The sequence below is a fragment of the Pieris napi genome, chromosome 11 (assembly GCF_905475465.1).
Source record: "Pieris napi chromosome 11, ilPieNapi1.2, whole genome shotgun sequence".
In the NCBI taxonomy this organism is placed as follows: Eukaryota; Metazoa; Arthropoda; class Insecta; order Lepidoptera; family Pieridae; genus Pieris; species Pieris napi.
In genome coordinates, this window is record NC_062244.1 from 8828554 (window position 1) to 8856475 (window position 27922).

Consider the following 27922-nt stretch of genomic DNA (forward strand, 5'->3'; position numbering starts at 1 on the left):
GAGATTTTATTTATTTCTTGTTAAACAGTGAGCAGTGTTGGCCTAGTGGCTTCGGCGTGCGACTCTCATCTCTAAGGTCGTAGGTTCGACTGTGCACCGATAGACTTTCTTTCAATGTGCGCATTTAACATTCGCTCGAACGGTGAAGGAAAACATCGTGAGGAAAACGACTTGCCTTATACCTGAAAAGTCGACGGCGTGTGTCAGGCACAGAAGGCTGATCACCTACTTGTCTATTAGATCGACAAATGGTCATGATAACAGACTCGGAAATCTGAGGCCCAGACCTAAAAAGGTTGTAGCGCCAATGATTTATTTAATTCTTAGTTAGCTAAGAATTAAATAAATCAGCTTAGGCTTGTTGATAAAATTTTCCTTAATAATCTATACCTAGATTTGTTAAAAAATAAAAACAACAGGATTGCAAAAAACACATAAGCGCAATATCTCTCTCTTTTACTGCAATGAGAGAGAGAGATGAGAATGAGAAATTCATGCAAAAACCGGCAGAGGAATTTGGATGAAATAAAGTTTAGATATTGAAACTTCTAAAATTTATTTAATTGCAGTATTAGGTACAAAAAACGACTTAATCCACTTATAAATTACTTTAAACTAATATAATATCGACGCTTGAAAGCATACAAATAGTCTACGTACAAATATAAAATTGTTCATCACAGCAGAAAAACTTTAAAGTTTTTCAAATAGAAATTGTTACTTCCGTCTGAACTTGGAACGTAGAGTTACTATTTTTGGACACAGTAGGTAATTATAACCTTTTGCTTTATAAGACTAGTAGCGAAGCTACATTAAATCTAGAAATTTTGTAAAACAATATTTTGCTAGTTAATATGTAGTATTTGAAGTATAAATATAATATCAATTAATATTTTTTCATCAACATATACCTACTTATTAAGCTTTGTTTTTTGTATGTGATTTTTTCAAATGTACGTCAATTGTTTGACAGTGAATGCAACATAGACAGCTATAAGAGTTAAAGAAAATAGATGTATTCTATTTTTTAATGTTTAAAAAAAAAAAAAAAAAAAAATATACTAGCAGACCGGCCAAGCTTTGCTGTGGCTAATGTTTTTGTTATATTACATAGTAGCAAACTATTCAAGGGAAACGATAGGAGAACACCAGTCATGGGGACCACCATGCTTTTTTGGTGGTTATGCCATTAAATTGTAGCTTATGTGAAACGTTGGTACTTTCAACACAGCGCCATATGTTAGAATTGTGACTATCAAATAATAAACAAATATTTTGCAATAAAATAATATTGCGGGTATAAATTGAGATGTAAGTTATCCTATATTTTAAGTTTGATCAAACTACACACGGTGTGCAAATTTGATTGATATCGGTTCGGTAGTTTAGGAGTCCATAGCGGACAAACAACGTGACATGTAATTTATATATATTAAGATAATTCAACATTCACAAGAAATTTATGTTTTTTGACACAGAAACATTTTCTTTCATCATTTCGTCATAAACATTCAGTTAATTAGCAACAAACGATTCTTTGATATCGGCTACTAAGCCCGCATTGGTATGAGGCGTAAACACCAAAATAAACGTGGCTGCGGCGACTACAAAAGAGCACCGGTTTGATAGTATTGTAAAAGTTATACTCGTATATATGTGAAAGAACACCCAGATACCGTATATAGTGTGGCAAACACCACTATTTCAAAAAGTATTACCCACTAAATGCTGTAATTACGTACAAGCAAAATTTACGAGCTGTAAAAATGCTGTGCTCATACTAGACAAAATTATTGATGTTTAAGTATAAGTTATTGATTTAACATTTTAAATGATATGAATTGTCGAAGGGATCAAGTAAAAGAAAATGCTGTATTTTTGTTATTACAAGCGTTGGTATGAATAAAAATAATGGCCAATTTATTTTACTACGTGTTTGCTTACCAGTGTCGATCGATATAAAACTTATTTTAGAAAAAATGATTATCATAACAAAGGTTAAAAAGTAGATATACTATATGTTTTACATATTGTTTCTCAGTAAGTAAGTGAATTATGTATGCAATTATGAGAAATTAAGTTATTCTTAAATCTTATACAGATAGACGCATTCTTTAAAACTTTTTGATGAACAATATTTTCGTCATAAATAACTACAATCCGTTTTCATTAGCCTACCTCGATAAATGGACTATCGAACACAAAAGGAATTGAATTCATATAGTTTCTGAATGTAGCGCGGTCAAACAAATAAACTCTTTAGCTTGCTAGCTAGCTATATGTAGCACACGTCCGACTTTATGATAATGCCGATAGAGGTATTGTTACCTATTTACCTTCGTTGATAATTGAAGTATATTATCTTAAAAGAAAGTAACATATAATTAAAAACGTCCACCTTGAACAAACATTTGGTTAGTTCGCTTTGTCATGAACGCATGTATATTTTTTAATACGTTCTATTCATGTCATATGTAGTTACTGTTTTACACAAATGTATACTTGAAGAAACAATTTTGTGTTAGAGGATTGCAGTCACATACCTTTCTGGACACAAAATTATTTTGGTAAGTTTTATGTTAAACGCTCAGACTGAATTTATAAACCGTGTTTAGTCATTTATTATAGCGCGCATCACAAATAGTTCAAGACAGAAATAATTAAAAATTATGACACTAATTATAGGGTACACAATCAAGGATCATACATTTTTTCTATTGCCTTAAATATTTTAAAAAGGAATAGGTAACAGAAAATTCAAAGGTCAAATTTCAATTAGTTTAAAACGATTTGCCATCTCAGTTAATTCTTAGCCTAGGAGAACTATAAATGTAAACCCTAAGATTCCACTGACCAAGAACTCACTAAAGTTTGGCGTGAGTCTGGGCAAAGTGAATATTTAAACATCGGCCAAACACGTCATACAAAAACGTCGGGGTTGGAAGTTAATTTATTTTCATCATCTTTATTTAGATGAAAACTTCTCTCAGCGGATCTTGGCTCTACACCTTTTGTAACAGGTCTACGGCCAAAATCAGATTAGGATAAAGAACCGCCTTCACCGGGGATGGCGAGGACCTTTACTGCGTACTTCGCTCACTCCAGTGATGAAATTATGAGATTCCGTCCTGCACTTCAGGCGATTGACGACCCGCGACGGCCCAAGCCGAGGTTCGAGTCTCACGGGAGACGCCCTTGCGCTTGTGGCGGGAAAATCGCCCATTCAGGCCGAGCTACGCTCGCCGAAACAGCCCCAGCTGAGCTGTAAAGGCCCTTAAGGCCAACAGCGAGATTCCGATTTTCTGTCTTCTAAATGTACGAATAATATAACGTACTTACCTACAGTAGGAATAACACCGAAATGTATACCTATTAAAATTATTATTTTTACTACATTTTATTCAAATTCAATTCAATTTTACCCGACCTATTTATTTTTTTATTTATAAATAGGGTCGCACATTGTTTATGATGCTGGTTATTGGGCATTTATGCAATTAACTTTAAAATATATTATGCTATGAAGGTAAATTAATATGTATCAGTTTTTTTATATCTTGTAATATGTTATGTACCTCCTAATATTATGCAGATTTTAATGAATTAATGAGACATCTAATACGTTTTTTCCTTATCAAAGCTATTTGTTAACATTATATACGGAAAGGAGACAGTAAAATTTCTATACCTATACCTAGATACCGTTGGGATATACGTTTTTCGTGTAAAAACTTACTGAGAACTGCTTATAAACGCTAAAAGAAACCCTTGTTTACGAAAACTTCTACTTTATACATTAGCTTTAGGAGAATTACTTTAAAAAATATTAACCTATAGTAAAACGATACATAGAAATGCTTCTGATAAAAATATTTGAAGTTACCTAATAACAAGTACGAAAAATGACTCATAAAAACTATGCTCGGTGATTAAGATACACTTCAGTCTGAGTACATCTGATAAAGATGTCAATACAAAAACCATCACAGTATTATCAAAGGATGTTAAAGACAAATATATTATTAAATTAGTTTTAACTTTGAAACTAATAAATAAACTTACCTAATACTTTCGTATACGTAGGTTAAAAAGGTAATACAGTGGAATCTCTATAACTCGAACAAAATGTTATTTCCCTACGAAGTATATATTGATAATACAGGTTTATACTCTACTAGCGGACCCGACAGACGTTGTCCTGCATAATATTTCCAGCGATTAGTATATTAAACAAAGTATGATACAACTTCATCGCCATTGTATGAACAGCGCCATCTGCTGGGCTGATTTGTGAATCTTAACCATCCAGGACGTCACCCAAACGCATATTAAAGTAAATCATTCAAATCGGTCCAGCCGTTTAAGAGGAGTTCAGTGACATACACACGTTCAGCCGAATTATATATATATATATACTAGTGGACCCGACAGACGTTGTCCTGCATGATATTTCAAGCGATTAGTAAAGCAAAGTATGAAAGTACCGACTGCAGCGCCATCTTGCGGGCTGATTTGTGAATCTTAACCATTCCCAGATCCCCTTGAACACACACAAAAAATTTCATCAAAATCGGTCCAGTCGTTTGAGAGAAGTTCAGTGACATACACACTCACAGAAGAATTATATATATATAAATATATTATATACCTACATATTAGCTCATACAGTTTTTCCTTGTCTCCTTTTTTGCCCCCTCTTTCACGAAATTTGCAGCACGCATTCTGTCAATGTTATGTCAAACGCCATAAGGTTACATCAAAAAGTTTGAATTGTATGGAGGTTAAGTATTCTTAAATTTTCTAATTTTCCGCGCAATTTGCTTAATTTTTTCTTTCATAAGTACCTTATCCTGAGAATAACAAACACAACAAAAAATAATTAGCGAAATCGGTCCAGCTTTTCACGCGTAATGCCGTGACCAAAGGAAATAGCCAATAGGGATTCATTTTTATATTATACATATATATATAGATAACTCGAATTTCAAAACGGAGACTCCGTAAAGCGTGCCATAGACGGACCGTATGTTGCAGTCAAGACCGACTGCAATATGCGGTTTTCTCAGGAACTGCTCGAGCGGTCCGTGTATTGCGAATATGAATTTAGTATGGAAACTGCAGATCGCCGTGCGGCGACCGCATATTGCAGGCGGTCTTGACTGCAACATGCGGTCCGTCTATGGCCCGCTTAAGTCGTAGTTAGTAAAATATAATGACGTTTTACTTGGAATTCTTCGAAATAATAGCACTAAAATTCAAAGTGACGGTTCGAGTTCGGGACTTCTAATCTATTGTTTTTTTATTATACACGTGCACTGAATGAATACATTCATACAAAATTGATACAATAAAACTTTATTGCATCAATTCTATAATCTATTGTTACAGATGAAAGCTAAAATAAAATAATAAAAAATATTCAGTAACCTGTAAATAAAAGAATATTAATAATTTGCATCGTATAATCATAGACAATTAAAGTCTGTAATTGTCTCTATATTATGTATTAGCCATCTTTCGTAAATTAACTACAAAAAATGTATTTAATAATTCCATTCAGTGTAACAAGGAATAATTGATTGATTGATAAGTTTTGCTTTTGATTACGTTTTTAAGTGAAAATATAGTGTGTGTTTTAAAATTTGTCTAATCGATGTGATATCTTTCCGTTATCTTATAGTTCCTATCTCTTATCAAAAAAAAAAAATATGCGTCATCTTCCATGAAATTTTTGTTTTAACTGTGACTTTTTCCTTATTTTTCTTTATATTTAGATATCCCAATAGTAATAATTTCTATATCACAGTTGTAAAGATACTTTTAATCTGAATTTGCTAAATCTATTTTTAATTTATAATGGTATCAGTTCTTGCTAGACTTTAGATGGACTAAGAATAAAGAGAATTACAGCCATGTAACTGTTACTTAATGTTACTCACGCTAAAACTCTTCACACAAATGATTTTTAGCATTACAATACTACAATCCCATTATAAGTACATAAAGAAACATGCGATATTTATTTCGGACATAGCCTTTCTTTTAACTTCTAGCAAGAGACACACACATGTTATAATTTTTGAAGTTATAAAGGGTTTTTCAACAAGAACTTTGTTTTCTAAAACAAAATAAAACAAAGAATTTAGAGGAAAATGAATAAAATTTTTATTGTATTACAAAGAGAAAAGTTTGGCAATTATGAATGAAAAATAATATCTGGCAAATGTCCACCACGACCACGCTGACAGATGTTGATTCTTTCATCAAAATTTTTAATCACTTTTTGGCAAAATGGAGGGTCTATTTCGTTAATGACATCACGGATTTTGAGTTTTAAGGCTGTAATCGATTCGATTGGCTCCGTATAGACTCTGTCTTTAACATAGCCCCACAAAAAATAATCCAGTGGTGTTAAATCACACGATCTGGCTGGCCACTTAACAGCTGAATTTCGCGAAATTATGCGCTCGGGAAATTTGGTTTGCAATAAATTGATCGTTTCATTGGCTGTGTGACATGTGGCACCGTCCTGTTGAAACCACATTTCAGTGATATCCATGTCATCAATAATAGGCCAAAATTTAGTGGTTAACATCTCGCGATACCGTGATCCATTGACTGTTACCGCATTTCCAGCCTCATCTTCGAAAAAAAACGGCCCAATCACGCCTCCAGACCACATAGTGCACCACACAGTAACACGTTGAGTATGCAAAGCCTTCTCAATAATTGCTTTAGGATTTTCAGAAGCCCAAATGCGACAATTTTGCTTGTTGACGTACCCTGACAAATGAAAATGGGCTTCGTCTGAAAAAATGATTTTTTCAGAAAAACCAGCAGGTTGTTCCTGAATGAACTGAGCGAATCTGCGGCGATTTGAATGGTCGATCAGCTTTAATTCCTGCACCAGTTGAATCTTGTAAGGCTTCAAAGCCAAATCCTTTCGCAAAATTCGCCATGTTGTGCTTTTGGATAACCCCAATTGTTGAGAACGTCGTGAAATTGACAAATTTTGATCTTCTTCAACACTGTGGCTCACGGCGGCGATGTTTTCTGTTGAACGACCCGGTCGAACACGTGTTGGTGTTGGCACATTTTGTACCGAGCCTGTCGACTCAAATTTCGCGACCAAATTCTTAACAGCGGTCTCAGAAGGACGATTATGCTGGCCGAAAATATCACGAATTTTACGAAATGTAACTTTAACAGAACCACCATTTTTATAGTGGATTTGAATTATTTTAATGCGATTTTCGAGCGAAATTGAATTCATTGTAATAATTGCCAAAGCACCTGCTACGAATACCGCCAAAAACTAAATGTCAAAACTATCACGTTCTCGGTGTGGCCACAATTGAAAAACAAAGTTCTTGTTGAAATACCCTTTATATAATAGCCTGGTGGATATGGTTTCATGTATACTCTAGATTTCTGCATTTTTTTTTATTTTTGGAATACGTTTGTAATTCGTCAGTAATGCGATAATAAATAGTTATTATTTTTATTTAGTCGGGATACTTTGACACAGAAATCGTTCAAGTTGTTATTCGACACGTTCTTAAACAAATGATTAGGAAACATCTTCCAAAATCACAGCTAGCTTATTCGGTTTCGTTAAAGCTAGTAAAACTTAACTATATACATTGGCAAAGTTATTTAGTTATTGGCAAAGTTTTTACTTCTTTAGGCGCGTTATGAAAAATTGATGAGAGTGAAATTTTACGATGCGCGCGCACCGTGACACAAAATTATCAGAATGACCATAATGACCTTTGTAGTACCTTTTAAACAAATAAAGGAGTTTTAATTATTTTTTTTAAGAAATTTAGCAATGCTTTTTCACAAAGACCTATTGTTACTTAGTTAAAAGGTAATGAAACATACCTAGTTATTAAATTGAATGAATAATATAATAAAATAATAAATAATTATTATTATTATTAATATTAATTAATAATTGAATAATATACTAAATATTAAATATTATTAAATTATTAACGTTAAATATTTATTATTAATTATTTAATATTAAAAAAAAATAAGTATAACTTCTTACGCGCGTACATAAGTACACGCACTCTTTTTTTTCATTAGCTGTTGAATTAAAATCGCAAAGTTATCACAGCTTCTGTAATCTCGATATATCTATATAACTACGTATTCTCGAGATATGATGAGAATATATACATATACCGTGATACGTAATTTATGAGCACTGGTTTATCAGTGGTCCGAGAGTTTTGTGGTGTTTTATGGTAAGTATAAGCTTTTCTGTCTGTATTTAATTCACACTGAAACATTATTATTTACATTTTATTAAATAGTTGTCGCTTGTTCTTTGATGTTGTACAAGATCAGTTTGCTAAAGCTCATTGTTGGTCTTATTACACACACACCCTCACATACACACATATTATTTCTACTAACTTCTAATTAGTTGACTGTTTTGTTTTGTTTTTCTTTCCTTATTTAAAACGTTAAATTTGTTTGCCTACCCATATATGTATTTACCTACTTTTTGTTACCACTCGATACGGACTTTGCTGTGGAATGGAAGCCTGGTTATCCATATCACAGGTTTTTACCTAGTTTTGAAACCAGTCTCCCAATACAACTGTAATCTTATTGTTTGTTGCAAATGTTATATGGGAGAAAATAAATTATTATTATTAGTATTTGTGGTATGTTAGCACATTTATCAAAGTTATAGTAACGCAAATTTAAACATTAAGAATTGCTTTCAGTTTTTATTTATTGCTTAGAAACATTCTGATCGTTTCGGTTTGGGTCTCGTGTTTTACTATAAACTACTTACGATTTTATTATATCAATTAAGATAAAGTTTAAATGTTTTGCTCCATTGTTATCAAAGATAATATTTATATTATTTATAGTGCGTTACAACAAAGTATTTCAATTGTTATAAGTTAGGAGTGTGTTAAAACAGCTGAGAAACGATACGAGCCAAATAAATTAATCTTAAGATATATTTGAACCATTTATAAACGGAACTAAGTATGACGAGGGTCATATATAAATTAAAAATGGAAATGCAATACAACATTAAAATACATTGACTTTGAAAAATTCCAGTGAGTAAGTAATCTCACATAAAAAATGTCGCATGGGAAAACTCGGTTAATAAAAATCTAATATGTAGTAGTTTATGCAACTGTCATATATTAAAACATGAGTGTAGTTTTAATAACATTACACGAGTGTTTTAATACCTAATTATATGCAGTTGCATACACTACTTTATTTAATCTCATGGCTATAGGTTCCAAGTCATAAAGCCTTGATAACATTTTTCGTACGCTTTTCATGATTTTTCTGGCAAAAGAATATTCGTCAGTTTCGTAGCTGTTTCTAGAATGTCAATTTTCATCGGTATCGTCGGCGTTGCTTGACATTTTTGCTACTTAAGTTTTATCCAACTAAATATTACTCAAATTCGTATGTACGAAATAGTGCCAAAATGGAAAGTGTCTGTTATTGGTCTATTGGCTCGGAACCAACGCGTTGCGCAGCGCGCTCACCACAGCTTTTTTTTTTTTTTTTTTTTTTTAATTTTATGGCAACAGCTTCAACTTTATGCCAGTTTCAAGTAAAAGGTTGGGAAACTACACGCGAAAAAAAATAAACAAAGACATCAGAAGGAAATAAAGGGATAAGCTGGTTAAAAATAAAATATGTACATAAACATATTACATCTTAATATTATTATAGATTATGAAAGAAGATAATACATTATAATACAATAAAGGATAAAGCAAAAGGCAGGAGATTTTAGTCGGAAACGGAACATGAAGTGATTGTAAAGAATTCAGAAAGGAGGTACGGTCATATTGGGAACAAGAAAAGAAAATATGGTCAAGGTCACCAATATCTTCTCCACACTCACAAATATTACTATCAATAATACGAAGCCTTGCTAAATGATGAGGTGTACAAACATGTCCTAAACGCATTCTGGAAATGATAGAAGTGACAGTTTTAGAACTTTTAACCTCAAAGAACCATGGTCTACTGGGGATCCTGGGTTGAATTTCAGCATAATGTTTGCCTTTGAACTTGCTGCTTCTCAACCAAACATCATTCCATGACTCCCAAAGATGGGTTTTCGGAAGAGCAGCTAAATCATGACAATAATTAATGTATGGGACTATGTCTCCATCCTTTATAGCTTCTTTAGCAAGCTCATCGGCTTTCTCGTTTCCTTTAATTCCACTGTGACTTGGAATCCATGCAAAGATAACGGTGTAATTTCTTTGAGAACATATTAAAAGCTTATCACGTATTTCGCAAATAATAGGATAACAAAGTCTCATTTGGAAAGGAAATTTTTCAAGAGATTGTAGTGCACTTTTTGAGTCTGAAAATATGATTGTACTTTTAGATTTTAATAAAATAACTAGTTCTAAAGCTTTTAAAAGAGCAAAACACTCTCCAGTAAAAACCGAGGATTCAGGAGGAAGTTTAATCTTTTGAATTATTTTATGTTGCCAATGAATTAGACCAACTCCAACACAATCATCAACAGAGATTTTAGAGGCATCTGTAAAAATATAATCCCAACCTTCCCAATTTTGTTCCTCAACGCTACTCATGAAACGAATATTTGTTTCCAGAATATCTTGCTTACGGACGCCTATATTATATCTTATATCCGGATCAAGAATTAAAGAATTGAATTGTGTCATAAATATGGGTAATGATGGAGATCGATGAATGCGGCTGTGTAATGTTAAAAATTTACGAAAGCTTATTATTAGACATGGTAATGATTTGTGACGCCAGTAACGGGATGTATAAATAATATTGTTCAATTCATGCAGCCTTCCATGTAGAGGGTGGTTAGAAAACTGCATAGATTTGAACAAGAATCGATCACTTAAAAATTGCCTTCTTAATTTTAAAGGAGGATCGCAGCATTCTACTTGTAAAGCATTGGATGGGCTTGATTTCATTACTCCTGTCACAATTCTCAAAGCTTTTGACTGAATGACATCAAGTTTTTTACTTCCCAAGACACTTCCTCCATCTAAGAGAAATGTGCCATAATCTAAAACAGATCTTATAAGAGCGTTATACACAAGTTTCATAGAAAACGGATGAGCACCCCACCATACACCTGAAAGGCATTTCATGATGTTAAGCAGCTGTGCACATTTCATAACAACATGTTCATAATGGGCAAGTCCAGACAATTTTGAATCCAATATAACTCCTAAAAATTTAATTTTTGTTTGGAGTGGCAAAGATTGACCATTGAAGGTCACATTTATTATAGGAGTTGTGCGTTTTTTGGAAAATACGACTATAGAACTTTTGGAAACTGATAGATCTAGGCCATTTTTAACTAACCAGATATTAAGACAATTAAGTGAACTAGACATGGAATTGCAAGCCTTAACCACAGATTTATCAACGGAATAAAAAAGAAGATCATCTGCATATTGTAGCACATTTATATGGGAATTTATAGATAATTCTAAATCATACGTGTAAATATTATATAAAAGTGGGCTTAGTACCGAACCTTGGGGAAGGCCTTTAAAAACTGTACGCTTTAACTCGGTAATATTACCATCTTTCTGAACGATTAATGATATGTATCTGCATGATAGTAAATTGATGATAAAACGTATTAATAACGTAGGAACCTGTAGCTCTAATAATTTGCGTTGTAGAATAGAAATGTTCACATTATCATAGGCGGCAGAGATGTCCAAAAAGGCAGCAACAATATCTTCATCACGCGAAAAAGCTATGCGAATATCTGTGGTCAATATAGCTAAATTGTCTATTGTAGATTTTGACTTCCGAAAACCGTATTGACTATTGGCTATTAAATTATTGTTTTCTATAAACCATTCCAAACGATTCTTCACAAGATGTTCAGCAATTTTAGTTAAAACGGAGGACAACGCAATAGGTCTATATGAGGCAACATCATTGGTAGGTTTGTTAGGTTTTTTAATCGCTATAACTTCTTGAGACTTCCATGTTTCAGGAATATTACCTGTGACCATGACGGAGTTTATTAAATTTAAAAAATACATTAAGGCAGTATCACCAAGATGAGATAAAAATGAGTACATAATACCATCCTGACCAGGAGATGAATCTTTAACATGTGAAAGCACACCTTTCAATTCATGTAATGAAAAAGGAGAGTTTAAAGAGGAAGTGTCATCTATCAAAGACGATTCCAAAGGAAAGTAGATCGATTCAGCAGCTGATGGAGGAGCTAATCTGTCTAAAAAGGCATTTGTTAAAAAAGGGGGAAGTGAAGACGATGATAAAGATTCTTTGAAAGCAGATCGAAAACGTTTAATACTTGTCCAAACTTCTGAAGGGCACGTAGAAGGAGATAAAGAAGTACAAAAATTTTTCCAGCCTGCCTGCTTTTTATCTCTGAGGAATTTACGTGTGGTACTAATAACTTCATTGAGAATATCTAAATTTTCATTGGACATGTCCTCAGCATAGACTCTCTCAGCTTCCTTTCTTCTGCTTACAGCAACCATACATTCTCTATCCCACCATGGAGGAAAAGGAATCTTATTAGACGGATTTCGTTTGACAGAAAAAATCTGATCGGCAGATTCTATTAAACATGTAGCCAAAGCTTTAGAGGAATTGGTCTCACCACCGCTAACTAATTCAGGCAAATCATTTATTTTAGATTCGACAAGGATTTTAAATGCAAGCCAATCAGCATTATTTAATTTATATTTCACACGAGGTTGTCGTTTTTGATAAGGAGAGCGTCTAATAGGTGAGGATATGATAATCGGGAAATGATCACTGCCAAAAGTAGATGATGAAGTGTACCAAGAACGAGAAGAAGCAAGATCTGGAGTACAAATTGATAAGTCAACCGCGCTAAGCTTTTCATTAGGCTTTGTACGTCTGGTTGGTGAGCCAGTATTAAGTAAACACAAATTATGTAAATCTAATATTTCAACTAAACGTACACCATTGGAGTCAGTAGTGCCACAACCAAACATTTGGTGATGAGAGTTAAAGTCACCCAATAGAAGGAATGGACGACTAAGTGAAGAAAGTAAATTATTAACGCTATTGAGAATAACAAAAGAGGAACGAGCTAGGTAAATGGAAACTATAGAAATATTATCAATTTTTATGCCGACAATATTAATGGCATCATTAGAGATTAATGAAGAAAACGCTATTTCAGAAAAATTAATTGAGTTCCTGACAAGTAACGCTACGCCACCATGGCCATCAAATCTATCATCACGCAAGCAGGTATATCCTGGGATCCTTAATAGGTACCCTGGCTTCAACCACGTTTCAGATAACGCAACAACAACGGGAGAATGTTTATTTATCAAATATATCAAATCATGTTTCTTTGGAACAACACTCCTGCAATTCCATTGAATTATCTTGGAATCCATTATTTTTAATAACATTAACTGATTTAATTTTTTCATTAATAGAGGCAACGTGGGACGGTTTCAATAAGTTTGAGTTTATTAAACTAGTTAATAATGCTAGTATCATTTCTAATACATCAGATTTTTCTTCTTCTTTATTTTTGTGTCCAACCAGAGCACTGCCATTTTTAGGCTCTGGAACTTGGAAATCTTTTAAAACATTATAATGAGCAACACGATCATAACCATGTTGTGGTTTACGAGGAGAGCGAGGTTTTAAGAATATTGTCTTTTTATTTGAGGCATTAGTAGAATTATCACGAGATACAGACTTCGCTGCGGAAGGATTTACGGGTTTTGGTACTTCCGGAATTGTTGAACTTAATGCATCTGCGTATGAAGGCTTAATAGGAGAAAAATATTTACTGGCTTCGGCATAAGACATGCAGCTCTGAGCCATTTTAACTTTGATTTCTGTCTGTCTCACAAATTCTGGACATGACTTATCTATCGCTGAATGGGACCCTTCGACTTCACACATTACACAGTACAGAGGATCTTTATCTGACCTGTCACATGATACACCTGCATGTTGACCTCCACAGTTATAACATATTGGAGTCTTAGAACGACATTGAACTTTGGTATGACCATAACGGCAGCATTTATAGCATTGTATGGTAGGATAAATATATATTTCTACTGGAAGAGCATTATAACACATGAAAATCCTTTTTGGTAAAACTTGCCCATCAAATGTTAATACAACTGATTCAGAGGGTTTCCAAGAAACCGAGTCATTAATTTTTACCTTGCGATTCAAACGTCTTATTTTAAGTATTTTGCCGCAGCCTATAGGTACGGATACATTTTGTTGAACTTCCTCTACACTCCAATCTACAGGGACCCCGCGAACTAGACCCATTCTTGTTACGCTGAAAGTGGGAATGAAGGCTTTTAACTTTTTCGTTTCCAAAAGATTGCAGTTAAGAAAATTATTGGCGTCTTTATAATCGGAAAAGCCAACTACGCACCTGTTTCTTCCTATACGCTTTACACTTCCGGGAATAATATTATTAAATTTGTTCTGCTTTAAAAAATTGCCAAATGTTATTGGATGGAGAATAGTCCCATCGTCAGGTGAACTTTGAATACGTTGAACATGTATAAAATAAGGGGAAACATCGGTAGAAACATATTCAGCACGGCCAATCGAACGGGGGTCCGTATTGGTTACTGAAGTTGTGGTGTTGTTTAAATTTCCCGCGTTAGAGTCTTGAGAGATATTTGAATTTTCCGTGTAAGATGTTGATGGTCGAGAGGATGTGCTATGTGAATTATTATTATTTTGCAAGTGTGGAGATGACGTGGATTGAGATATAGGTTTTGAAGTAACCTTTTTAATTAAAATTGACTCATCTTCTACATTGCATAAGCTTTCGCACTGACAGTAATCACCGCTAGAGCCACTACCTTTCTTTTTCTTAATTTTCGTACATTGCCGACAAAGGCGCAAATAACGTGTTCGTTTACGACTTCCTTCACCTGTTTGAGATGATACCGAACAATCGGTATCCATTTTGTCAAATTCATCTTGTGAACCAACAGATACATTTGATCCCACAGGGAGATTCAAGCCAACAAGGCCATCATCCCCCCGACCTAGATCGGGGGGCTTGTTCATACAATATTTACAGAAATTACAAAAACTTACCGACTACACGATGACACTATACACAAATATGATATAAAGATTACATATAATACAAAAATTAAAACTACCAGCTTATCCTCTGCGTTTTAACTAGTAAAATTAAATTAAATATTCAACACCGTGAAAAATACGTCTACCATGAACGAAGTTTCCCGCGCTTTTTCCACCACAGCTTATGTGTACTTAAATTGAATTGAAACCTCCTTGGTCGGGACACATTGTACTTTAATAATTAAAAAAATATTTTTTTTGTTAGGGTAATAATGCTTTAATTTAATTTTTTAATTTCCTTAAAGAAGTATGTATTTAAAATATGCCAATAAAAGTTTGTATTTCATTTCATAATTAGAATATTACCGAATTAGATTATATAAAATAAATAAACTAATACCCATAACATGTTCTATAGATAGTATCTAATCGGTAATCACATAACCTTGCCCTAAAACCTCAGTTATCATAACACAGTATAACGGGTTGAAAGTATTTTTAACATTTTATATGTTTTATTTATTCAATTAATTCATTTATTACTTAATTTTACTTCTAGTTTTTATGTTGGCAATAGCATTAAAAAAACAATTCATCCTATTAAAACATTCATGAAATTTAAAATATTGTCTATAAAACTATCAAACTATGTACCTGACAAAAGTTTTAAAACCGTAGTAAAATTTTGCTTAGAACGTACATGCAAAAATGCGTTGTTCCAACCATTTAAGGATTTTATAAATTTACCGCTTAACAAATAATAAAAACCGACGAAAATGTTAAATATCAAAACCCATAAGAATTAGGATATGTTTATACAATTTTGTTAAAAGTAAAAAAAATCGCAAATTGCTGAAAATCCAGTGTTAAAATGAAACCGTGATACATTTTGCACATGCGGAAGTCATACTTATCGTCATCTTACCCTTAGATCTCTGTAACGTACGGCGTTTTTTAGACGCTTAGATTAGATATCTAAACTTCTCAAACTTTTTATTATCCCGGTTAAAGATTACTTCATGAGCGATGACTAATTTACAGTTATCTAAGTTATAGACACATGTTACAATACATTTTTATTATATTTCAGAACGATACATTTGCGATAAGTGTTATCATTCAAAAGATAATCAAGTGATCAGACTTTTTAGTTCAAACTGATTTGGATTGACGGAATATGGGCTGTTTTAATACTGTTTGGAGTAAAGGTAGGTACTACAATTTTTTTAATGACTACTTAAAATCAATCAAACTAAAAATAAATTTCTTATTTTACACAGAATCGTTATGATGATGGTTGTTTGTCGGAGTATTTTGTTAAGTTTAAGTTTAGCCCGAGTTCAAAAGTCAGTCATTAAAATTCATACGAGTTAGACGGAAATTAACTATTGAAATACATAGTAATAATTTTATTGAAATTGATAAGCCGATGCACATGTCGTGAAAAGGTCAAATGTTCTTACAATTTATGTTTCCAGCAAAATCAAAAGTCCAGTCATGGCACAAGACAGAGTTTATCGCAAGCAAGGTTCGGGACCCTATATTTGGGAACATAATAACTATGTCCATAGCGGAAACTGCAGCTTATAGAATTATCATGCAAGATGTGAGAGTGGGTCTATTACCTTCATATGCGCCTTGTAAGTATTAATGTGAGATACATATGGTATGGCCTCCATAGTGGATAAGGTGGATTTTATTACTAGTAAGAGTTCATAGGCCTCTAGAAGTGAGGCACCTACCAACTCGAAATTCACATGCAGACCCTGAACTGTCTAAAGCCAGTGATCTATCTCTTTATTTTCGTAAAATAGGGGTTCTGCTTTTGAAAATATTTAAATAATTAAAATGACTATGAAAAGCAAAGGGTCAACTAACTATACTTCTGTTAGAGCTTATAGCAATCATTATATTAAGGTTGGTCTTAATAAAATCTGACATGAAATTCTTATCTAGGTATTCATTTATTTATGAATCTCATATTTAAGAAGACTTATTGCACCAAAACTAATACGAAAAATGTATTAATTTAATAAAATACTATAATTGTTTTGTAATTGTCATTAAATTCCCTAGTTGTAAAATCTATTGCCCTATTTATGACTAATATCCAAAATACATAACTTACGTAAGGTACGTAATGAACACGTTGTTATTGCCTATTTACTTATTGAAACAACAGCTTCTTAGGTGTGGTTCGTTGACGCTTATGGCTTTTAAAAACATTCAAATTTAAAAAAAATATTATTCCACTTAATTAAATTAACTTCTTTCTTTGGCCTATTGGCTTGGGCGTGAGTCACGCCGCGTGACACTCTTATCCTGAGGACGCGTGAATCATGGAGCATAGATTATTCTTCTGATGTGCGATTTTAACACTTGCTTTACATCCCATGCATGCCGTCAGCATGTGTCAGGAACAGAAGGCTGATCACCTATTGCCTTTGAAGAAAACAATAATCAAGAAACAGATACCGAAATCTAAGGCTAAGAGCGCCACTGGTTTAACACCGTTTATGTTCAGTTGATAAATTTATTTTACTTAAGCAGTATTTGAAATTTAATTTAATTTCGTTTAGAACTTATCTTTTCTAAGGCTAAAGCCGGTTGCAGACCGAAAACTAAGCTATGCCAAGGCTAAACTAAGCTATGCCAAGCAAGCTAGGCTAAGCTAAGCTAGAAATAAATAGCGTGCACACCAACAGCTAAGCCAAAGCTCAGTCAGTGTGGCGAAGGATGTGCAAAGGGTGTGCGGGGTAGCGGGAGGGGCTTAGCTTAGCTCGTGCAGCTGCGCATCGGCATATACAACTAACTTAGCTTCGCATATTTTAGTTAGCTCACATAGCTTAGTTCGCATAGTTTGCGATCTGCAGACAAGTATGGAAAACTGCGTCAGCTATGCGAGATAAGCTAAACTAACTTAGCTTAGCTCTTGGTCTGCAACCCGTATAATCGTATGAAGACGGGATGGGTCGTAGTTTGCTATTAATGATGTTTTATATCTCTTTTTTAATATTCTTTATGCAAACCCGAAGTTAAAAAGTGCCTAGATAAGTTAATGTCATATTAATCTTTAGATTTGCTGATATCAATCGTCGCAATGTTCGAGGCAATACTTGGCCCTTTAGTTGCGTGGTGTGGATACAAAACACGGAAGAGAATGTTGCTTGGCTGGTCATTTGGTTTCATCTTGGCTTCTTTTTGCTGGTTTACAATCCCGTCACCCGATAAACTTGAGGAGTCAGGTAATAAATGCAATTAATATAACACAATATTCCCTCTATTTAAAATTAATCATTTACTCCTATTACTACATATTGCAATTTTAGTAAATGTTTTAAAAACTACAATAATTTCATTCCAAGAATAAAATAATTTCAATAATTGGGCCGTGGGGTTCAAGTGCACAGGCGCTTATTAAAGATTTAAGTTGGCGCCTGGTAGATAGTACCGGTGACCCCAGAACTGGCGCTTTCCTCGCTCAACGAATAAGTTGAACTTAAACTTCTTTTGGCGCGTTAGGGAAAAATGATGAGAGTAAATTATTACAATGCGCGTGCACACCGTCACAAGATACCGACAACTAACATAATCAACATTTTAGTTTTTTCTATTGTTAGTGTCGTTTTTTCTACAAACGTAGAATAAAATTTTTGAAAAGATTTTTATCTTGTTACGCCAAAGAAGTATATCTTCTAACGCGTGCACATAAGTACACACACGGTTTTTTTAAGTTGTTAATTTTCTATTTATCAATTTTTAAGAAAAATAGTTCAAAATAAAGTGCGTACATATAAACTAAAGACCTGCCTCTATACTAACTTCCAATAGCGATTCCAAAGTCAAGTGATGCCACAGGGACCAAACTTTTAAAATTTGTTTTAATTTTCTCTTTATTAATTTTTTAATTATTATTAGAAAATTGTAAGTACTGTAAATTTGTGTATTGGAATCACAACTTTAACGTGAATATCAAATATATAATTTTGACAACAAAAATATTTTAGAAACAGTTTTGGTGCTCGGCAAGGATTTTAGTACATGCGTATCAGGAAACAATATGAAACTAGCCTAGCACTGGTGTATATGTACCGAGCTCACTATCTGATAAGCGATACTCGCAATGTTTACTGTGCAGTATTAAGATAAATATTCTACAGATGTTTCTTTCCAATTTACTATCTTACGCTATTATATCAATTTATTTTACAGAATTTTGCGAATATCCAACTGTCAACACATATATTCTCTTCGTCGGTCTACCAGCTCGGACAGCAGTGCGGATGGTCGTGACAGTATTTGTAGCAATATGCTTCTGTTTGGCGAGGGTGGCCACATGGAGCCATTACATAGCTTACGCAGATGACCAAGATCCTAACAAAACTACTGTTGCCTTTGGTATGAAATTAGTGTGTAAATAATAGTAAACTGGTGCAAAGTTTCAGCAATGGTTAGATGAATATGTATTGCTGATGAGACGTAAACGTAAAAGGACTTCTAAATTACAGCTTCTATACCACGACAGTCCAAATATTAACATTATTTACGCGTCTATGACACCGGATGATAACAAAATCCGCAAGTTATAAGCGTAAAATGATACAATTTATCTCTTGTTTAGAATCCTACGAATTTTCTACGAAATTTATAAACTTGCTGGTTTTGTTATATTCCGGTGACATTCATTAATTTAATTTAACCCGGAAACATTTATATGTAATTAATTTCTTTGCACAGACTATTAACTGTACAACACAAAAAACAAAGTAAAAGAGTACAATACAACAACAACAATGAATAATAAATTAATAAATGAATTCTAAATACTTTATCTAGAATAATGGAAAAAATGTTATTCTGTTTCCAACTATTGTTTGTTTATTTTCCAGGACTCCTTGTTATCGCTCGAGTGATACCCTTTATTTATGGTTATAAGATGCTGAGTATGATTGTGGAGGTGACCGTCCTTCTAAAGATCCTCATTATAACACTAACAACACTCCTAAACATAGCAAAAATTTATTTCGTTGTACCGACATCTGAGCAACAAATCGAAGCGAAAGCACCTCCAATGGAAAACAGAGGTAGTACACAGTTTTCAAAATAATTGTTTATTCTCCAATATTTAAAATTTAACAAGGAATAACACGCTATCAATACATAAATTTATGTCATATTTATAGGTTTCTTCAGGAGTTTGTTTCGAGTGCTGTGTAATGTTCTCGCTATGTCCCAAATTCTGTCCGTGGCGCTACTCGCAGCTGCCTGCTGGGGATTTGGGTTTAACGAAGAAGAGATAGTCAAGGTTTGTAAATAGTTTTAATAAAAGCATGAAAGGTACAGCAGTATTTTTGTATGTAAAAAATTAAATTTTGTGATCAATCTGCTCATTTTCTTTTATTCGTTTGTCATATTGTTGGCCAATTCAGAGGTTAGGGCCTAAGAGATTTTGTTGCAATACCGTCATCTCTATAGCACTAACTTATTTTTTTTTGTGAAATATTTGTCATAGATTTCTATTTATAACTCAACTCATTCAGTTTCGGGTTCGCACGGCTGGATATTAATTTTATTAAATATGTACATATTTCTATATCGGGACTATTTATAAGTTTACAACTTTTCTCTTGAATTCAACCATGTTAAGGCAGCATTTGTAAGAAACGTTTTCTTTCGTTTTTTCTCCGAATTACTGTGTAAATCTGACTACCATAAAAAGGTTTTTCATCATTCGGCTTAATATGTAGCCTAGAAAACTCACAAATTACGTGGCTTAAAATATTAGTAAAGATAACGCTAAAAGTAATAAGTAAACACGACTATGAGTTTTAAAGACCTATTGGTTTTTTTAGTGTATAGTATTAGTTTGTTCATAATATTGTTATAGATAACTAAATTTCGAACCGACCACAAAAAATAAGTAAAATTTTAAGTATTTTTAATAAGAAAACTGCTGTGATTATTTTTATTATTTATCTGCCACGGATTTCCGCTGTAACGGAAGTATTGGTTTTGCCCAAAATTTTATTGTATGACACAGTAGCGTTCATAGGATAACTAAAAACTTTATCGTTAAGTCAATAAATCACGGATTTACAAGCAAATAAGGACACTTTCCAGAACTGTAACTACTGAATATTAAATTAGTGTTTTCATGAAAATAATCGAATCTTCAAAAACTAACTTATGACTGTCGCGAGCAGAATAATTGAAATAGTTTTTACAATTTCAGACAAACTACGACATTAACGCCTCGAATGCAGGCATAATCGATCATCATGTGGAATTCTTTCGTTATCTATGTGCGATTCTTGGTGTGGTGGTGAGTACAGTTTTCTTAGATAACGTAACACTACCTATTGGCACTTTAGTTCTTATTATTCTAAGGAAGGCATATTTGTGGTCAATACCGGATTTAGAGGTCTGGCGGCTTCAGGGAAACAAAGGAAGGCCCCATTTAATAAAAATGGATTTAGACAATTTTTTTCCAATTTTCCAGTCGAGTTTTCCAATAATTTTTTATGGTGAAACCGACGAAGTTATTTTATTGAAGTCTCTATTGTGGGAGCACCGGTTGCCCGCCCCCTGTTTGTTCCAATTTAATTTTATAAGACAATACTTTAAAGACATTATTTCAAAAACAATAACCCATACCGCAAAATGAGCCTACAATAACAATACCGTACGGACTGTGACTAATGTCAGACAAAAGAGATAATCGCATAAATAATGTATGTCGCGAAATTTTAAATAAAAAAATGAATAGATTATAAAATCAAAGAAATATATTCAAATTTTAACCTGAATGAAATAAATTGAATAAATAAAATACCGTAGCAACCTTCAAGGTTGAAGGTTTGTATGCAAAACATGTTTCGGGTAAGCAAAGAAAACATCTTCTTGCCATTAAAAATATTAAAAAAAACAGAGGCAGACGTAGTTTCCTTCGATTATATAATATTAATTTAAGCTTAAGATTCAGAGTCATGACCATATAGATTATAAAAGATTTAATATATGGTCCATCTAATACATTTTTGACGTATGGGAGTCATACTTAGCACTAAGTGTCGACTGTGAATCTTATTAGCACTTAGGCACTTTTTTAGAAATGCCGAAAAATCTCCAAAACTGCATTCAAAAAGTTGTATTTTTTTTTCAGTACATTGGCGTCAAGTATTCATCACCAATACGGACCGAGTATGAAATACCCAGGGCCCTCAAGCACATCTCGAAAATGACACTTATCGCTGCAATTATGTATATAGTTATTGTTATGGTGCCGCCATGTAATAAGGGTCGCGTGGCTGGCTTAGAAAACAGCAATGTATACACGCATCCTCAATGCAGTTTGTCGTGTGGGTAAGTAAGAACCTGAAAAACCACCTTTTGTATTATATTTTCCAGAAATAAACTACTTATGACCGAGTTTTGAAACAATTTGTATGTTTCAAAACTTGGCGATTGTAAAGAGTGGCGGAAAGTTTCTTGCCAACTGGCAAAGAAGAACTCTTCTTACCCGCTATACGCCCTTGACTTGCGAACTGGTAGTAAATGTAAATTTACAATTAATTTAACTTCTTTTTTGACGTTCATAAGTGTATTTGTTTACCTATATGAATAAAGATATTTTGAGTTTGAGTTTGAGTATATTCAAACTGGTATATGAGATTTTTCTTTAGTTTTGGCCAAATGTTCATTTTATTTTGCTTTATGAGCAAATATGTACAGAATAGGTATATATGTCAAAAACCTCTTGCGAGACACATGGCTTTATTATAAAGCGTGGATTCGTATCAGGCTAACAGGATTTCCGTACGCCAAAAGTGTATATTTTGAAATACTAGTCTTGTTTATAAATCTTAACCTTTATATGACGAAAATATTGTATCCACGGTGATGGTACTAAATCAATACACGATATGATTAGGTAAAATCCTTTGTCACAAAAACAAAACATAAATACAAACATAGAGCCTGTGAAAATTTATTGCTATTACTTTTCTTGAGGGCCATTTTTCTCAACAAATTCTTAAAGATTTTACTTTATTTCAGTTGCGTGCCAAAATGGAATGAGTACAATCCTGTATGTGTAGTGGACACGATGACGACCTACCTTTCACCATGTGAGGCTGGCTGCACAGGTTCCTTTGCAATTGACAATTTAATGTAAGTGTTTTATATTAAAAAATAGTATTACGCACAGTAGGTATATAATATTATAAATAGGCATTTGAGTGTGGTAAAGTCAAGAACATGAAGTTAAAGCTAAAAGTAGCCAGAGTCATTCACTAAGATATAAGTCATGGTAAAGTAGGTATATAGTATAACTGGAATTTTAGGTTAGACGCTCAAACGGTATACGCTTTCTTCAGTCGTTAGCTAATCCGGTAAGGACTGAAGGTGAAAAAACAATCTTTAGTAACAGAATATCAATCTATAGAGAAAGAATTTAATAGTAAACGCATACATTAATAGTATTCATTAAGGTGGGAACTGACCAATGTTACGAAGTGTAATGTAACATGTAATGTAAAGGTGGGAACTGACCAACGTTACGAGGTGTAATGTAACATGTAATGTAATGTTACACAGCGAGTATTCCGTGCAGTCAGTACGTCGTGTTACGGGGAAAAACAACGTAACACGACGTACTGACTGCACGAATGCTCGCTGTACAACATTACATTACATGTTACATTACACTTCGTAACATTGGTCAGTTCCCACCTTAATGTTGTACAGCGAGCATTCGTGCAGTCAGTACGTCGTGTTACGTTGTTTTTCCCCGTAACACGACGTACTGACTGCACGGAATACTCGCTGTGTAACATTACATTACATGTTACATTACACCTCGTAACGTTGGTCAGTTCCCACCTTTAGCTGAATAGGTCGCATTTGACATCTGTCAGTTTTAGCTTCATAAGACGTCCACTGACTCAACATTGTAACGACGTCAGTTTACTCTTTAAAACAGAAATTGTTTATTATTTAGAATAGTTAAGTCTATCTAAGTATACGCACCTATTCAGTATACCTACGTATACAGTAAAGGTAAATAGTAAAATAGCCGATAAATATGTAATCGGAATTAAAAAAGTTAAGCAATAGTGCAGTTCTAACTTCGATTTAATAAATTATATACCTATTGTTTTCGTCGTTACAAGGTAACGATTATTGAATTTTGATGAGGTGTCAAAGCTAACTTATTAAATTGGCCCTACTATAATCTTCTACTACACTTTTATTATCCGCTCTATAAGTGAAATTAACCAATGTCTTTTTTTCAGGGTATACTCCAACTGCAGTTGCGCAGGTCCTTCAGGGCGAGTGGCACCGGGATCTTGCAGTTATTTCAACTGTCAGACTGGATATAATTTTCATAAGACAGCTTCTGCAGCAATCGTGATTTTGTCAGGTTAGTTTTTAGGTCGCACATAAAAACCAAGTCATAAAATTATGGCGATTTACAAATTAAATATAAATCTGAATACTTAGACGGTTTACAAGAAAAATTGGTAAGTTATTACGAAAATGTTTTGTATCTGTGGGAAATGTTTGAGTTTTTCGTGTTTTTTTGTACTTCCCTCTGGAATCACTCTTGTAAACTAACTACATACCTACTATAAATGGAAAATTTTCAAACATATAGCTCGATGCTTAAGTAAAAGAAACTTCGTTTTTTTATATCATAGTAAACTTAACAAAAGGAGTAGTACTATAATAAGAAACGAACACCCTAAAACCCTTCGTGTGTAGTATTGCTTTATATTAGTATAGTAGTACTAATATTATAAAAACGTGATGTTTGTGTTGTAGGTTATAATCTCTAGATCTACTGAACCGATTTTGAAAATTCTTAAAGTAGAAAGCCACTAATTATCCGTTCTTATTAAGTATAATAATCTATATATTAATCCAAAAAATGAAAAGTATGGTAAAGTTCGTGGAACGAAGAATTTACAAAGGCAGTCGGAGAAAAAACGGCCGACGATGAAGTTTCTCTTTGCCTTAACGATGTGAGATTTATATTATAGAGTTTTAGAGAAAAGTTGTAGAGCTTGATAAAGCCACTATATTTCCTACGCCGCGTCTATCTGTAAAGTACTGCACGGAATTTATTGCAGTTTTCATGAGATTTAGAATCAGTAAGGTTTTGGTACATAATCTTTCCGCAACCGAGTTTTTTATAATATACTAATTTTAAGACTATCGGTTTCAGTGCTAGCGTTCCAGTCACAAGGCATGGTGATCCTCAAATCTGTGGACCCTCGTGATAAGTCCATCGCCATGGGAATGATGTGGTCTGTCATTGCAGCTGTTTCTTATGTCTGTGCTAACAATATCTTCTTGTCTATTGCATGTGAGTATAACTTTTTTAGAACGTAATCCTTCGGGATTTTAATAGCAAACTCGTAAGTAGTGCTATAACAATTGCATTTATAAGAATTTTCTGATTGTTGTTTGAAAATATTCATATTTTTAATACAATATAAATATTTCAAAATTTCTGTTATTAGGCTACATTATCGTTACCGTTATAAGTACAAACACCATATTATATTCATGATTGCATATTAATAGAATAAGAGCTATACAATATTTTGTTTCAGGGAAAACATGCAGTTGGTACACAGGAGACAAATGCCAACTTTACGAACAGAGATTCTCTTATATAATCGGATTTACCTGCGCAGGACTCGTGTTTATAGCATTAGTTATAAACTTCGTAGCCATAGGATACCTGAGATTAAAAAACAGAAGAGCAGAAGATAGAAACGTAGATAACGAAGAGAGAACTGTTATAGAATAGAATTATTCGTGATACTTGCCTCAAGTAATTTCGTTGATTCGGAGAATAACTTAAACATAATTATAAAATAAAGAACAAAAGTATTTTGTAATTAAAAACTTATTTGTTAAGTATAAAGTATATATCTGACTGGAGTAGAATTAACCCTATTTTCCGCTGAAGATAAATATTTAAGAAACAAAAATTAAATTTAGATTATATTGTTTTACTGATACTGTTATACGACCAGTCTTGATGTACGGCTGTGAGGCTAAGACGCTAACCATATAAGAGGAGCAGAAGCCACTGGAGGCGGAAGTCAAGATATTGTGTAAAATCCTGGGGCGACAAGGAGAGAGGATAGGTCATATGGAGTCCGAAAGAATGCCAAAATAGAATAGTTAGTAGCCAAACTCAACATTATAAGTGAACTAGCAAACTCGGCGAACTCCGTTTCGCCAGCAGATGGCTTCGTTTTATGTCACATTTCGTTTGGTGATCCCGCTTTTCTGCTGAATTTTCTTTGCTATAAACCTCACGGAGCCCGAGACCTTTCCAACGAATGCAAAACCGTAGAAATCGGTTTGTGCGTTCTGGAGTTATAGCGTCAGGAAGGAAAACCCGTCTTATTTTTATATAGTAGATATAAGGCTACGTTGGCTGGGGCACCTTGAGCACATGGGCCCCGGACTGTGAAGGAAGCTTATCTGAGCTGGCCTAGGTACTGCTGGATTGATAAAGTGGAGGAGGACCTGCTACAGCCGAAAGCCAGCAATTGGCGGGAGGTGAGAAAGGAAGATTCTCACTTCAAAGGCCAAGTCAGTTTTTGGCCTTCTTTGGCCCAGAGCCAGTAGAATAAGCGTGATTTAATTATAATTTAAATAAAATTTCCTACTTAGAGTTAATATAAAAAGTATTAATAATTTAAGTTATATTATATAAACAAATTTAAATAATAAATGGGTCGTTAATTTAATTCATACTAATATACTACTTATATTATCGTTATCTAATAAAAAATGGGAAATTTTCAGCTCATAGTTACTCTCACGATTTATAATAGGTAAAGCTACCTATAAAGCTGGTATAAGAATTCTTTTCTGTTATTTGTCGATTCCATAAGTATTTAAATGGTTTGCCAGGAGCTTGAGACAAAATCAGCTCTCGACAGTCGTGACGCACTAACACCAAACGAATTTGCACGTGACAAAGCGTGAGGCGATGTCATTCCCTTTTGTCTCCCTAGAAACTCGATCAAACTTTGTCTTTCTACCTAAGCTTTATTTTTAATAATTATTTTATTAATATTTGACACTGACATTAACTTTTAATTTCTTGAACTCCTTTTTAAAGGGCGACCAAAAATAAAATGTACGTGTTACGTATAACAGCTGAATTTAAATTGTACTAGAAAATTTTATGCTTAAATGTTACTTATAAGTATTTATAATTAATGAGATAAATGACATGTACCTACTCTATTTTATAAATAATCCCTAAACTTTTTCTGAGTATAAAGTTTTTGTAGATTGATTGTTGTTAAAATTGTTTAGAACTTAATTTGTTTACAATACATATAGTTTTATAAATAAGTTCATTTTTTTTTATAATTAAAGCTTTACAGCAAGTCTTTCATGCTTAGTAAATGTTTGTGACAATTAAATGTATTACCAAAGACAATAACAATAAAGAAATCTTTAGCTAATTTTTTTTTTTTTTTAAGATTTATATAGGAGTAATGATTAATTTACGAGACAAAATACCTTGTAAATGGTTGAATCATATATAGCAACACAATAACATCAGTGATTTGTTTCAAAAATAGTAGTTTTTATTTTAACAAATGTATAATTTATTTTACTTTAAATGTAGATAATTAAACTACAAGTTATATTAATGGTTATATAAAAAATTATGATCTAAAACATCTTTTATTCTTCCTTAGTCTACTTAAATGTCTGTCAACTCTTAAAATTGTAAGAGACTTATTTGATTTTGACAAACGGGACGCGT

At 33.3% G+C, this 27922-nt stretch overlaps 1 protein-coding gene across 2 annotated transcripts; it reads left to right on the forward strand.

Moving 5' to 3' along the window:
• The first annotated feature begins 2399 nt into the window (after positions 1 to 2399).
• LOC125053771 (solute carrier organic anion transporter family member 1B2-like) lies at positions 2400 to 26922 on the forward strand. Of its 2 annotated transcripts, none has more exons than XM_047655319.1 (13): positions 2400 to 2567; positions 16205 to 16322; positions 16593 to 16754; positions 18192 to 18359; positions 19327 to 19512; positions 20004 to 20198; positions 20298 to 20419; positions 21347 to 21436; positions 22277 to 22476; positions 23170 to 23283; positions 24408 to 24535; positions 25340 to 25480; positions 25731 to 26922. In XM_047655319.1, exons 2-13 carry the CDS (start codon positions 16292 to 16294, stop codon positions 25928 to 25930), a joined length of 1737 nt encoding a protein of 578 aa, XP_047511275.1. In that variant the 5' UTR covers positions 2400 to 2567; positions 16205 to 16291; the 3' UTR covers positions 25931 to 26922. The 2 variants fall into 2 exon arrangements, with proteins under 2 accessions (XP_047511275.1, XP_047511274.1); XM_047655318.1 differs by lacking the exon at positions 2400 to 2567 and adding an exon at positions 8148 to 8255.
• The last annotated feature ends 1000 nt before the right edge of the window (positions 26923 to 27922 follow it).

Coding starts and splice junctions, on each gene's coding strand:
- LOC125053771 (XM_047655319.1), top strand. CDS start 16,292: ATGGGCTGTTTTAATACTGTTTGGAGTAAAG. Junction 16,755..18,191: donor ATTACCTTCATATGCGCCTT/GTAAGTATTAAT, acceptor ATTAATCTTTAG/ATTTGCTGATATCAATCGTC. Junction 24,536..25,339: donor AGCAATCGTGATTTTGTCAG/GTTAGTTTTTAG, acceptor TATCGGTTTCAG/TGCTAGCGTTCCAGTCACAA.